This window comes from Salvelinus fontinalis, chromosome 36, assembly GCF_029448725.1.
Source record: "Salvelinus fontinalis isolate EN_2023a chromosome 36, ASM2944872v1, whole genome shotgun sequence".
Classification (NCBI taxonomy): Eukaryota; Metazoa; Chordata; class Actinopteri; order Salmoniformes; family Salmonidae; genus Salvelinus; species Salvelinus fontinalis.
The window spans coordinates 4575294-4590824 of record NC_074700.1 but is presented as its reverse complement, the minus strand read 5'-3'; the positions used below and the strand labels follow the sequence as shown (position 1 = coordinate 4590824).

Here is a 15531-nt window from a genome sequence, read left to right as displayed (position 1 = left end):
TCATATGCATATGTGATTATAGCATCAGGCCAACTTATTGATCATCATCATCATTGCCCTATGCATCCAACATTGTAATGACAGGGGTTTGGTGATGATACATCGCTGCCAAAAGTTACAAAATAGGGATAACCTTCAGTTTACAAAACAAACTATTTCCGTCCTTGGTCACGTGCAAAGTGTTCGACCTTTAACGTCACTTCAACCAAACTACAGGAAAACGTCATTCTATATACCACCATTGATTGGACGCGACTACTACTTGCAGATCTTTCTGATTTGTGATTGGCTCAACCTCACGGTCTTGCCGCTGGGTTACCCGGCTCCTTCAGTTTGTGTTATCACTAAAAATGGCGAGTTGGTGTGTACGAGTTGTAAGACAGAGTTACTATGTTGCGGCATCGCCTTCATTAATAAGGTAATACATTGTGTGCTTTATAATATGTTTATTCAGATCATTGTCGTGTGTAAAGTAACTAGCTAGCGTGTGCCATTTGCTATCACCCTTGGTGCTTGCTAGCTAAGTAACGTTTCAACATGTCATATGCTGCTTTCATAATGGGAGCACATTTCTTATAGGAAAGCAAACTGAATGAAATGTTGAACATAAAAAAATAGTTGAATCCTATGAGGCTGTTAAAATAATTAACTAGTATAGCTAACTCAATCTACTAACGTAGCTGGCTAGCTAACGTTAGCTAGTTAAACAACCTTGCTTTCATGAACTAACGTTAGCAGGTTTAACGTTATGCTCCGCTAGTCACAATGCTGCCAAGTCAGATGGCTTACCTACTAAAACGCCACAATATACTTCGCCCATGTATTGGCAAAGTAGAGCACATGCAATCAGAGAGATTCACCAAATGGGAGATTGACAAGTTGAAAGAAGCCATGACCATGGGGAGGAAACATTTAAGGCACGTGCCACCAATTAACGATTTGCCCGATGACGCACACACACACAAAGTAGTTGCAACCATTGTTACACACTTACATTCATTTACAAGAATACCAGTGAACTAAAGTGACCACTGTATAAACAGCTGAAGTTCTGTTGTGTATCTAACCCATTTCCCTCTGTTCTGTTAGGGCATCCCCGCGGCTCCTATGCACAGCAGCTCATCAGAAGAGTGGCCAGGGGTCGGAGGAGGACCAGAAGGCTGAGCAGAGCCCTGCAGAGAAGGCCTTGGCCGAGGAGAAGGGTCAGCTGGAGGAGCAGCTTAAAGAGGTCACGGTGAGTCTGGCTCCAGGGTGAAGTTTCCCTAGGTACAGATCTAGGATAAGCTTCCCCTCCTCCAATCCAACCTTAAGCATTAGGGGGAAACACAACACTGACCCAAGATCAGTGTCTAGGAGGGGGCTCTTCACCCTACTCCTGGGTCACTACATAGACTCGGTTCCAACATCCACGCTATCTCACGAGTGGTACAGCGGTCTAAGGCACACACACACAATGGGCGCAGCGTCATCTGGGTTAGGGTTTGGCAAGGGTAGGCTGTCATTGTAAATAAGAATTAGTTCTTGACTGACTTGCCTAGTTAAATAGTAAAATACTACCTAGAATGAAGCCTGCTTACATTCCTACTGGTATACTAGTATGGACATTGGAAGGTATACATAGACTCGTATTTACAATGTTGCTGTGATGTCATCCTGGCTGAATTCTTAAGTCAGAAGAGCTTTGAGAAAAATATCTGCTCATGGGGTCTCTGTATGGTCTCAGAATTAGTGTGGTTGTTTCGGTCTACAGGACAAGTACACGCGGTCTCTGGCAGACATGGAGAACCTCAGGACGAGGAGTCAGAAGATGGTGGAAGACGCAAAGAAATATGGTGACTTAATGTTTGCATATTTATTTGTCTCACCAGTGCATTGGACAGAGCAGACAGACATACTTATAGGTGGTATTTAAAACCGTCATTTTGGTTCATTGACAGCAAGGAACACAGTATAAAGTTAATATGTAGGCATATTGCATGATGTTGTGGTGTTCAGTCTGTTTTCAGAATACAGAATGCATCTCTCTTTTCTTCCCACACCTATCAGGAATCCAAGGCTTCGGCAAAGACCTGCTGGAGGTGGCGGACATCTTGGAGAAGGCGACGGAGAGCGTGCCCAAAGAGGAGGTGACCTCTCAGAAGAACCCCCACCTGAAGAACCTTTACGACGGCCTGGTGATGACGGAGACGCAGATCCAGAAGGTCTTCGCCAAGCACGGCCTGTTCAAGCTCAACCCCGACGGTGGGCAGAAGTTTGACCCCTATGAGCATGAGGCTCTCTTTCACGCCCCCGTGGAGGGTAAAGAGCCCGGCACGGTCGCCATAGTAACCAAGGTGGGCTACAAGCTCCATGGGCGCACCCTCCGGCCGGCGCTGGTGGGCGTGGCCAAAGCCCCTTAAAAAAAGAGATTCATTGCTTGATGTTGTTGCCTGGGCGACGGATCGTCTTGGGTACAGCAGGCTGGTCAGAGCCCCCTCCCCCAACCACCTAACGTTGCCTCAAAGAGGCAGGAATTCAACTCGAACTGATATCGTTACCATGGACGACATCATCACACAGCCTGTTTTGACTGTGCATATCGATTCTCCACCCTTCTCCGGAAGTGTGCACTTGCTCACTCCCCGTCATGAATTGAAAAGCATTGTTGGTATAAGCATTGGCTGGACGGAGTTTACGTCGTCTTTAAATCCATGACAGGGAGTGTGCAAGTGCAGATAATTGGGACAGAACCCATGTATATGCCAGGAGCAAATATGTTTTAACAGAAATAACACATGTAATGGCATGTAGAGCACAGAACCAGTTTCATGCAAATTATTTCAGTCATCGGGGTCAGATTCCATTCTTCTCTTTGTCCAGTCATTGTAATTATTGTGTTATGGATGGGAGAATGTAATGGATCTCATTGATTATAGACCAAACTGTTGTCTTCACTATCATTGGAGAACTATCATAACTCTCATACAATTGAATTTAAAATAATGACATTTTTCCTGTAAGATGAGTTGTCTTTGGCACAACTTAACCCTGTATATTGCTGTTTTAGTATTGCTTCCAGGAACACTTTTACATGTACTATATACTTCATTTTCATAAATGATGTCTAGACAAATTGATTATTGTTCAGCTACAATAGTACAGTAGGACACTGACTATGGTTGTCAAAACGAGACAGAAATGCTCTGGTCAAATTGATTACAGATTCACCTGAGATGAGCAACATGATGTTGAACCTCTGATGTAATAATTCCGGACTTCACTGTTTTGGCAGATGTCGACAGCATAATACCGATTGAGTTTATCCAATAACTATTTGAACTGAACATTATAGTGAGTGTCACAGCAGCATTTAAATAAACAGATTTACTTTGAATCAGAAGTCCCCTGATTTTATTGCTTTCGATTTGACTATTACCCTGTAGGTAGAAGGCTCCCTAAATGTAGAACACTCAAACTATCAGCGATATCACCACATACTCACCCGATGCTGTAAAAATTAACCAAGGAAGCCATAGAAGTATAAAGTATTTGCACTTTTAATACAAAACATCCTGTGCAACCACAAAGAATGGGCCTTCAAAAATTCCCCCTCAACATTTTCAACCACTGAGTTGTCAACAAACGCTTTGACTTCCTAAGCATACTACTGATACACATGAACAGTTTAACAGCATGCTACGACAACACACGCAAAAGGCTTCGAATGGTTCTCACTCGCATGTTTAAGATTTGTTTTATCTTTTAAAGTTATAAAAAAGTTACTGAAATAAAATACTGTACATTTCACAGGTCAGTATTAATATGTTCATTTTCAATTTCTTACAAAAAAATCATGTACATTTGGTAAAATATTTTTGCTAAAAATTCCACAGAAACAAAATAAAACCTTTCTCCTCGCCCTCATAGAAAAGTCTTGATGTTTAGAAACAATTCAAATGGAAATCATTTTCAATCAAGCCATTTAACCATAATGTACTGTTAACATCATTTAAAACACTTGGCTTCACATGCAAAAACACGCAAAACACTCCCGTATGCTCGTATCAAATGGTAATGATGTTTCATAGAACAACAAAAGTGTAATTTCAACCACCTATAAAATATGTTCGCTTTTGAACATGAAAAAGAGGCTGAAACAATTCAGAATGCCATCTACTGATGGGAAGCTTTAGCTCAACTGTGAGTGTTTCCCTTGGTCATAAAATCTGTGCCATAGGTAAAATGGTTTGGCACAGCAATGTCACACCCTGATTATTAAACAAGGCTATGGGAAGCAGGCTGTGTGTATTCATGTCTTTGAACTTTTTACAATGACAATGGTTGAAGTAGTTCGCTACTAGCTTTGACAGGAAATGAAATGAGAGACTGATAATAGGCACGGTCAACTTTAGAAGTAGGCACCAAACGGAAGACAATAGGGTGAAACAGGGAGGGACTACCTGGCCTTGTCCAATAAGAAATTATTATTTTTTGTTCTCTAATCAACATAACACTGGGCTGACCAGCCTGCTCCACCTCTGAACGCAGGGCAACTGGCTCCCCGCAGCAGCAACAGCAGTGAGGAATGGGGCTTTAGTTTTATGGCAAAATCCCTATCAGTAAAAAAGCACCAAGAGCCAGTACATGGACAGGGAGAGGCGGAGGGAGGAAAATAGAACAAGCAGCAGCACAAAACTAAATCTTAATGCTTTGACAGAGATCGAGCTTGAACACTCCACTACTTCTTACGCCCACCCCTCGCTCTCCCAGCCTCAGCCCCACTTTTGTATTCCAACTCTCCCCGTCAACCGATGCCCATTCAAAACTCAATTTCCATTTAAATGGCGCTCTCCTGCCACCTCTCTGATCGACACGCACAAAAGCCCTCGGCACCGCAGAGGAAATTGAAAAGAAATCATAGACGATGCCGTTATGGTTCAAAAACAGTTGTTTTCTCTTTAAACCAGATAAGGAGATATCTACGTAGTCTTTGATTGTAAACCGTGCCGGTTGTTGCGACAAATAGAAATCTTCAGGTAGGCGATGCGAGAACCCAGGGGCCTTGTCAGTGTATGGATACTTTCAAGCTTATGGGGAAGCATAAATAAAATATTGCTTTTATTACTTCTGTGGTATGATAAATATACTATGATGGGGATGCCACCAAGGCCTATACGTGTGACAGAGGAGCCTGGTGGGAGGAGCTATAGGAGGACAGGCTCCTCCGACCAGCCTCCATTGGTATGCGATCATTACATCTACTTCCCAGCGTCAAACTTGATACTCCTCAACACTGTTTCTATACACCCACGCCACCTCTATATCCCTGCAGTAGTTCACCTTTTCCATTTTAAACAGGCTAACTGGACATCAGAAAGATAAAGTGCCAGTGGACACTTCAAAGTACCTGTGCTGGGAACAGACACATTTGATGTCAATGGAAAACATCAATGTCTAATAGCAACCAAGCTTTTCTGAGGCATTCGTCCCTTTACTCTACCAGATTATTCCTGCCCTTTGATATTGTACTTGCAAGGCCATGTGATGTAGCCTATATGAATGCTGTGACTGTAAAACAAAACAAAAATATGAACCAGGAAGTTAGATTGAGCAAATGTAGCAGGTCTTCAAAACATTTAAATTTGACTTTACTCCCTTTGGATAAGTGAAACACTGGCAAACAAAAACAGCAAGCAACCGGTGATAAGACAATAATCATGCACCACATATTCAGTCTGACAGGCCATCACACAGTTAACACAACATCCAAACCAAGGGGCTGGCAAACGTTACCTGTGATGGAACAGGGTAGTAAAAAAAACTAGTGATAGCCTATATGCTCATTTGGCAAACAAGAGATTTTTGATTTGTGCTTAAGGATTGTACGTATGTCATTGGTTAATGCCCATATTTAAACGTTTAAAAGTTTATATCTTTCTTAGTGAATAGCCTACTAGAATCAGAAATCGTGCAGGGGGATGGAACAGAATAGTGAGAGGTTAGGCTATTCCTCTCATAGTGCCAAATTCCGAGCCTGACATCCTAAGGTAGACCGCTACAAGAGTCAAAATGGAGATTACTGCGGTACTCTACGAGAGCGCTGGCTGCCAAATACTGACTCCTGTATGCTTTTGCCGGCCTTCATCTCTTCATGGGAAGAATAGGATGATATGCCCCCTGCGTTCCAGCACAGTGTGACTGTATTGCTGTTTGAATAGGCACTAACTTGTGCTCTCCAAAAACGACATCCTGACCTAAAGGAAGCTAGCCTGGTCCCAGATCTGTTGGTGTTGTCTGGTCAATGACCATAGGAGTTGGCTAGACAGCACCAACTAATTTGGGACCAGGCTAAAAGGAAGCTGGAGGCAAACGATACGTAACAATTTATACTTTGAGAACAGCTTTGAAAACAGTGTTGTCTGGTTTGCCCAGCAGCATTAGGCGATCCTTCACTGGAGTTTCAATACAGAGACCCTGTATCATCTACCCATACGAATACATTATCATTCATATGATTCAAATGCAAAAATATATATCTGTTCATCACTCTCCTGTAAATGGTATCCAAACTTGAATTTTTTTTAAGAAAGGGGAAATCCTTATTCTTTGCAATGTACATATTCACAAACAGTCCTGTGGTCGACGACGTTGGACAAAATGAGATAAAAGTTGGTAAAATCCAATAGTTTTGTCTATGTGGAGCTTACGAGTGCAAAATCTCACATCTAACAAGACACACCGAGACGCATCAATCCAACGGAGAACAGAGTCATGATCCTTCTATGATCCTCAGTCCCCACAAACGCCATACACACATTGTTAGGACACTTCCCAGTCCAGTTCCTACAAACCCGATGGACTGTTAGGATACGTCTCGGGATATCCAGCCGCTCTCTGTGAGGAAGCTGAGGATGCGTTTCTTGAGCACCTTGTCCAGGTAGCCTGGCAGGCGGCTCTTGGAGGTGATGCCCTGGCGCTTCTGAAGGTGGTCCTTGATGATGATGGTCTTGACGGTAAGGTAGCGCGTGGGGCTGAGGTTGAGCGTGTTACACAGCATCTTCTCCCGGTCCGACAGCAGTTCAAAGCCGGACAGGTTCTCAATGGCCGGAAACTCGCCTTCCTTGCCCTCCTCTTTGATGACGCCACCGCCCGCTCCTCCACCTAACGCCCCTCCTCCAAGCCCTCCCCCTCCTCCCCCGGTGCCGAGCCCGCCGCCTCGGCCTGTTTTGGAGGTAGCCACGCTCTTGTTCTCCTTGCGTTTCTCCCGTTTGTGCCGCGCCGACTCGTACTCGGCCGACTCGTCCAGTCGCGCGATGCCGTTACGGCGGTATCGTTGCAGCTCTCGTACCTTGACACGCAGCATGCGCTCCTTGTGCATGTTGTCAAAGAAGTCCTCAAACTCCCGCAGAGCCATGAACTGGCACATCCCCCGTAACTTGACCCGCTGCTCCTTCTCCTCCTTGGTGATCTTACGCTTTGGCACTGTAGGAACGGCTGCAGCTCCCGGCGTCACAATGGGATTGGTCAGCATCAGAAGGGTCCCCACTACTCCTCCTCCAACTCCGACGGCGCCACCACTACCACCGCCACCTACAACTCCCAGCGTGCCTGGCTTCTCCTTGTCCTTCTTATCTCGCCCAAGGAAGACGGGCACCAGGTTGTAGTCGCGGGCCACATTCTTGCGGCGCTGACGCTCCCGCAGCTTGCGCACGTACATGTCCACGTGCGCCCGCTTCATTTCAATCTCCACGTCTTCATCGTCGTAGTTGACCGACAGGCCGCTGATGAGCTTCTCTGCCTCCTGGTCATACTCAATTTCGTAGTCGTCGCGAAGGGGCATATAGCCCAGCTGCTGCTGCTCGCCCAGGGTCACGTCCAGCGGGGGCAGGGGGGTGGTGAGGCTGGGGGACAGGGGGGCACCGCTGGGGCAGGTGTGGTCCGTTACCCGGTTGGGGATACTTTCGGGGACGCAGGCCTTGCCCAGGTTGCCGTGAATGTACATTGTGACGTAGTGGTCCATGACTTCCTGGGGGGTCCGAGACGCCCCCACGTGAGTGGCCATGTCCTCCTGAAAGACAACACACAGGGCAGAGTGTTACTTGGGGGGGGGATGTTGTTTTTTACCTCATAAAATGCAGATAGTTACACATATAGGGATACATCACTGCAAGCATCTAGACACAGACCGACACTGCATGCATTGCTATACACTATTACCATACGTGTGTTGAAATCCGTTGATAGGCGATACATACAACAGATCCATTTTAACAGATGACTAGCCTACATTAAACTAAACGTTTTCATAAATGCAGTGCAGGTTTGCAACCTGGATTGCAATGTACATTTGCATCAACAAAAATATGCATTATAACAATTTAGCCAGCTAGCTGTAATCAGGACTAAAACCAGGTGGATTTCAAGGCTTGCAGAGTTGCATCGATATTGCCAACTCTCGACAGGACATGGCTGTCAGTCTGAAGTTGTCCAATGTATTCGGAGATACTCATGAAAAATAATACAGTGTAAGTTTACTCATTCACATTTAACCTGTAACATTTTATGCACGTGTTTGTATTCTAGCTAGATAGCTATGAGACAAGTAGGCTATACATTGAAATACCCAGTTTCCAAAGCCATATTGCTCGATCGCATCGAGTAGCGACTGCTCTTCCCTGCTAGTCCATCCTCCCTCCGCTTCGGGACCCCAGAGTGTGAAGCGCCCGCCGTCGACTTGCTGATAACCGTGCCATCGCCGATGATTACCGATTTCTGCACCCGCGGAGAAGCATTCCGGACACAGTTCGATATCTGGGCAGTCAGTACAGCGAAGTCTCAGATTTGTAACGTCTGCAAGGCAGTTCACGCAGTACTTCTTTCCTAGGTCGGCCATGTTGCTGGCTTCTTGCTTGTTGTTGGAAGCAGCAGTGTCGCGGGGGGAGGGCATGCGTACTGGAGTCGCACAACTGCGTCTCATTAATATTAATAAGCTTGGCGCAAACGCCTGTGATTGGCTTACATGCTCAGTTTCCAGGACAACTCAAAACGGCAATAGGTTAATTGACAAACACTGACTTCTGTTGATATATTTGAATTTTGCATTACACATTGGGACTTCATTGACATACTTATGTGATTTTATAGATTTTTTTTGTAAGGAATTCTACATTCCCATGGATGCGGAGGCAGAGCAACAAGACAATGACCCTGGGTCCAATCATAGCCCTGAAAACACAGAGCTGAAGAACAATGAACAACTCCAGAAGACACAAGCTGTAGATCCCCCGGAGGAGGGCAAATCCCCTAATGTTGATGACAGTAAGAATAAAGCTGATACCCCTGCAGATGAGGATGAGGAGGGCGGGTTAGTGGAGTCTGAAAAAGCCTCAGAACAGGCAACAGATTGCACCTCAACTGATGTTGCTCCCATCGCTCTCCTCGCCCCAACCTGGGCTTGAACTAGGGAACCTCTGCACACATCGACAACAGTCAATCGCAAAGCATCGTTACCTATCGCCCCACAAAAGCCGCTGCCCTTGCAGGGCACCAATTGAACGTCACTGATTGACACGTTACTAGCGCGTACCGCTAACTAGCGAGCCATTTCACATCAGTTACACTGGGACAGAGGGAAGGAACTTGGCCGCATTTGAGCCAGGCGCTGGAGATGAGTCGCCCACATAAGCAAACCTACCTACGAGCTAGACATTTGAAGAGGGAGAGGTCCAAGAGATGAAGCCTCTAATAGGGGAGCCTCTCTCCCGCGAGTGGAGTTTTACACTTGAAAATGGCGACGATAACGACGATGATGAAGACGGACCGCCCAAACTAGACCCAGGGACCCCCAAGAGGGAGTGCTGCAGTCCTGTGCAGGTTGAAGACGAGTAAGGCCCCAGCATCGACTACGAAGACTACATGAACTTCTTCATAGAGCTGCAGGTGGCGAAGGAGAAACAGAGCCAGGTCAGAGGTCAGATCAAGCTGGTGGAGTATGTCCGCAAGAAGACGGGTTACGACGCACGTCCTAAGTAGAAGGCCGTGTCTGACCAGGAGCACCGGCGTGACTTGGAGGCGACCAAGCAGCAGGCCGAGGAGCTGCGGCAGCAGAGCCAGGAGAAGGTTGATTGCAAGGAGGAGTTTGTCGAGGACCTGCACCTCATCGACTTCGAGCAGATGAAGATCGAGAACCAGGCATACAGGAACGAGAAGATAGAGGAGCGCAACGAGGAGTTCCTCAAACTGTGCAAGAAGATCACCAGCACTGTCCAGGTACTGGCCCACGTGAAGGAGAAGTTCCAGTTTGTGCAGATGGAGAACCAGGCCAAGCAGGCCCAGCTGGCCAAGGTGGAGGCGGTGGTGGCCAGGACGTGCTGACCAAGACCAAGTAAGCCAGGGACGGCCTCCGCATGGACAACCTGGCCTGCTGGGCAACGATACCCTCCTGAGGGACTTTGAGGAGAAGGTGAATGCCTCAGACGGCCTGGAGGAGAGGCATGCAGAGTGTTCCGGGGTGTTACGGAGAAACTGGAGCACACCAAACCCACGGCGCAGTGAGGGAGAGGAGAGGATATACGGGAAGACGCGCTAACGAATAAGCGCACACACACACACACACTGACACACACAGGACTGAAAGAATGTGATCAAACACATTTGTTGTGATAAGGGAATAATTGTCAAGCAAAATTACTTACATGTTCATAAATGCATAAACACATTTATGAGTTATGTTTTCACATTTAGAATAAATATTCAGTTTATTCTACATGTCCTTATTCTATTATTTCTCAAAAGACCATAATAGGCTACAACCTCAGCTTTGATATGTAGTGTGAGTAGTGAAGCTTAATGATTCTGAATATGAAATGCTTTTAGTCACCTAATTAGTGAAAGACACCATTACATCCAGGGGCGGAACTTTTATTGGGGACGGGGGGGACGGGACATGACCCCCACCCCCACATTCTAAAATGGCATTTTTGTCCCCCCCAGTTTTATTATTGCACCTTGATACTAAAAGCGGGCGAGTGAGCTTTAGGACCATGCGGACGCCTCAGAGCCCTCAGGTAGGCTGTTTGGAGAGCCCTCAGGTAGGCTGTTTCAGATGGCTGAATTTAGGACCACTTGGACACGATAGAGCGTGCGGACAGGGTGTGTGAAGTCTGAAAGGTACAGTGCTGCTGTCTGTGTGTATGTTGAGCTTTTTCTCTGAGTTGTAAAAGCAAGCTGGACAGAAACAATCTACTCTTTATTTGACTGCTGTTTGACTACACAGAAAAAAACATATTTATTCCCAGTGCTGAGCTAGTAGTGTAACTGACATGTAACGTTAGTTACAGGAATGTTTCATCCCCTCTCGGCTGAAGTTCTGTCTGAAGAGAATGAGCTAGCTAGCTAGTAGCTACCACAGCCAGTTCATCTTAAGTCTCTCTATCTGTCAGGTAGCTGTGTCTTAACAGCTGTTGTGTGTATGGATATGTTTTGTAGCCTTTTTGTCCCATTTCAACAGAAGTAAATTCACTTGGCTAGTTGTCATCAGTTGATGTACCATTAGAGCTAGCCAAAAGTTGGCTAACGTCAGCTAGCTAGCTCACTAACTTTAGCTATTATTTTTGCCTCAATCACGATAGACCTGAATCAAACGATGAAACCAGCTGCCAAACGACTGAAGACTGATATTTGGACATTTTTTGACAGCACAATGTGAGTTTTTATTAGAGTCAGTATAGTAATGTAACATTATTGATCTGTCAGTTTCCTTAGCTAATTCTCTATTTTTCACACTTACAGTGGGGAGAACAAGTATTTGATACACTGACAATTTTGCAGGTTTTGTTACTTACAAAGCATGTAGAGGTCTGTAATTTTTATCATAGGTACACTTCAACTGTGAGAGGCGGAATCTAAAACAAATTTCCAGAAAATCACATTGTATGATTTTTAAGTAATTCATTTGCATTCGTTTTTTCCGCTCATCAATCTTCACACAATGCCCCATAATGACAAAGGAAAACAGGTTTTAATACATTTTTGCAATTGTATTAAAATAAAAAAAATGGAAATATCCTATTTACTCAGTACTTTGTTGAAGCACATTTAGCAGCAATTACAGCCTCGAGTCTTCTTGGGTATGATGCTACAAGCTTGGCACAACTGTATTTGGGGAGTTTCTCCCATTCTTCTCTGTAGATCCTCTCAAGCTCTGTCAGGTTGGATGTGGAGCGTCGCTGCATAGCTATTTTCAGGTCTCAAGAGATGTTTGTTTGGGTTCAAGTCCGGACTCTGGCTGGGCCACTCAAGGACATTCAGAGACTTGTCCCAAAGCCACTCCTGCATTGTCTTGGCTGTGTGCTTAGGGTCGTTGTCCTGTTGGAAGATGAACCTTCGCCCCAGTCTGAGGTCCTGAGCACTCTGGAGCAGGTTTTCATCAAGGATCTCTCTGTACTTTGCTCTGTTAATCTTTCCCTCACCCTGACTAGTCTCCCAATCCCTGGCACTGAAAAACATCCACACAGCATGATTCTGCCACAACTATGCTTCACCGTAAAGATAGTGCCAGGTTTCCTCCAGATGTGACGCTTGGCATTCAGGCCAAAAAGTTCAATCTTGGTTTCTTCAGACCAGAGAAACTTGTTTCTCATGGTCTGAGAGTCCTTTAGGTTACTTCTGGCAAACTCCAAGCGGGCTGTCATTTGCCTTTTACTGAGGAGTGGTTTCCATCTGGCCACTCTACCATAAAGGCCTGATTGGTGGAGTGCTGCAGAGATTGGTGTCCTTCTGGAAGGTTCTCCCATCTCAACAGAGCTATGGAGCTCTTTCAGAGTGACCATCGGGTACTTGGTCACCTCCCTGACCAAGGTCCTTTTCCCCCGATTGCTCAGTTTGGCCAGGCGGCCAGCTCTAGGAAGAGTCTTGGTGGTTCCAATCTTTTTCCATTTAAGAATGATGGAGGACAATGTGTTCTTGTGGTCCTTCAATGCTGCATAAATATTTTGGTACCCTTCCCGGTTTCTCTATGATCTGCTTGGCCTTCACTTGAACACTGTTGAACTCTGCATCCAGCAAATGAGTAGATAAAGCATGTCTGGTTGGAGGGGTGTATGCTGGGCGAAGAACATTCAGAAATCTCTTCCAATACACATTGCCTGTGAGCATCAGAGGTGAACCAGTTGCATACACAGCTCGAGCAAGACATTCATCAGCATTTCTCTGACTATGTTCCTCCATTGAGTCAACAAAACTTCTGATTCCAGGAGGACCATGAGCTGTTGCTATCGATAAGGTGTCTGATTCATAATTTTCACCTCGAATAGAAGTAGAGGGAGCTTTGAGAGAGGTTGCTTGTTGTCAGCGCTGAAGGAACGTTATGCACTTAGCCAGATGATTCTGTATCTTTGTTGCATTCTTTACATATGATTTGGCACAGTATTTGAAAATGTACACAGCTTTTCCTTCTACATTAGCTGCAGTGAAATGTCTCCACGCATCAGATAGTGCCCGTGGCATTTTCCTGTAAAGATTAGAAAAAAAATGTAAAAAAACAACAAATACAATTCCATGTACAGATAAATAGTTAAGCAGTTAGCTTAAACAACTTCTTTGTAAGATACATGTTTTAAAATGAAACATGTATGGAAACAGGTGAATTAACACTCATCAGTTAGCAGGCTCAAGCAAGCTAAAACCCACATGGTAGCAAAAACTAACTAGCAGAAATTGTTAACAAGTTAGAAATGATTTAAACACACTTTGCTGTAGGTTACCATTTACTAGTTAACAAAAAATAATGTATGTCCTATAAAAATATATTCACCCCACCCAGTATTGTATTCAAAACTTACCAGAAAGCATGTAGTCCTTAGCTCAGACAGTGTAGTAGTGTGGGCTCAATAGCATCTCATTAGTTTGCAAGATTTTGAGAATCAGCTGAACACATGATGGAAGAGTGCACTGCACATGTGATGGAAGAATGCACTGTGCATGCAGAGGGTTGCAATTCCATTGAATTGGGGATAATTTAACCAAAATATGCCACAAGACCTAGAATTGCCTTATGTGTATCCCACAAAAAAAGGTTCCTGTTATAAGCTAACTTTTTTGATGAATTTAACCTCTCTGGGATATTTGGGATGCTAGCGTCCCACCTCAACAACAGCCAGTGAAATTGCAGGGTGCCAAATTCAAAACAACAGAAATCCCATAATTAATTTCCTCAAACATACAAGTATTTATACACCATTTTAAAGATACACTTGTTGTAAATCCAGCCACAGTGTCCGATTTCAAAAAGGCTTTACGACGAAAGCACACCAAATGATTATGTTAGGTCAGCACCTAGTCACAGAAAAACACAGCCATTTTTCCAGCCAAAGAGAGGAGTCACAAAAAGCAGAAAGAGATAAAATGAATCACTAACCTTTGATGATCTTCATCAGATGACACTCATAGGACTTCATGTTACACAATACATGTATGTTTTGTTCAATAAGTTCATATTTATATCCAAAAATCTTAGTTTACATTGGCGCGTTATGTTCAGTAATGTTTTGCCTCCAAAACATCCGGTGATTTTGCAGAGAGCCACATCAATTTACAGAAATACTCATAATAAACATTGCTAAAAGATACAATTGTTATGCATGGAATTATAGATAGACTTCTCCTTAATGCAACCGCTGTGTCAGATTTCAAAAAAACTTTTCGGAAAAAGCACACCATGCAATAATCTGAGTACGGCGCTCAGACACAAAAACAAGTCATACAGATACCCGTCATGTTGTGGAGTCAACAGAAGTCAGAAATAGCATTATAAATATTCACTTACCTTTGATGATCTTCATCAGAATGCACTCCCAGGAATCCCAGTTCCACAATAAATGTTTGTTTTGTTCGATAAAGTCCATAATTTATGTCCAAATACCTCCTTTTTGTCTGTGCGTTTAGTACACAAATCCAAACTCAGGAGGCGCGGGCAAGTCCAGGCGAAAGTCAGACGAAAAGTCATTTTACAGTTCGTAGAAACATGTCAAACAAAGTATAGAATCAATCTTTAAGATGTTTTTATCATAAATCTTCAATAATGTTTCAACCGGAGAGTTCCTTTGTCTGTAGAAATGCAATGGAACACAGCTAACTCTCACGGGAGTGCGCGAGACTGAGCTCGTGGCACTCTGCCAGACCCCTGACTCAATCAGCTCTTATTCCCCCATCCTTCACAGTAGAAGCATCAAACAAGGTTCTAAAGACTGTTGACATGTAGTGGAAGCCTTACGAAGTGCAATATGACCCCATAGACACTGTATATTCAATAGGCAATGACTTGAAAAACTACAAACCTCAGATTTCCCACTTCCTGGTTGGATTCTTTCTCAGGTTTTTGCCTGCCATATGAGTTCTGTTATACTCACAGACATTCATTCAAACAGTTTTAGAAACTTCAGAGTGTTTTCTATCCAAATCCACTAATTATATGCATGTTCTAGCTTTTAGGACTGAGTAGCAGGCAGTTTACTCTTGGCACCTTTTTATCCAAGCTACTCAATACTGCCCCCC

General features: G+C 44.4%; 2 protein-coding genes and 1 pseudogene across 2 annotated transcripts; 2 read left to right on the top strand and 1 right to left on the bottom strand.

Annotated features, from left to right (window-relative positions):
• Positions 1-292: 292 nt before the first annotated feature.
• LOC129835062 (grpE protein homolog 1, mitochondrial-like) lies at positions 293-3373 on the top strand. Its single transcript, XM_055900407.1, has 4 exons — positions 293-418; positions 1090-1234; positions 1751-1832; positions 2047-3373. Exons 1-4 carry the CDS (start codon positions 351-353, stop codon positions 2397-2399), a joined length of 648 nt encoding a protein of 215 aa, XP_055756382.1. The 5' UTR covers positions 293-350; the 3' UTR covers positions 2400-3373.
• A 145-nt stretch (positions 3374-3518) lies between these two features.
• Positions 3519-8971, bottom strand: LOC129835061 (transcriptional adapter 2-beta-like). Its single transcript, XM_055900405.1, has 2 exons — positions 8603-8971; positions 3519-8047 (listed from the first exon to the last, which is right to left on the bottom strand). Exons 1-2 carry the CDS (start codon positions 8954-8956, stop codon positions 6842-6844), a joined length of 1560 nt encoding a protein of 519 aa, XP_055756380.1. The 5' UTR covers positions 8957-8971; the 3' UTR covers positions 3519-6841.
• A 181-nt stretch (positions 8972-9152) lies between these two features.
• Positions 9153-12028, top strand: LOC129835404 (coiled-coil domain-containing protein 96-like; annotated as a pseudogene).
• The last annotated feature ends 3503 nt before the right edge of the window (positions 12029-15531 follow it).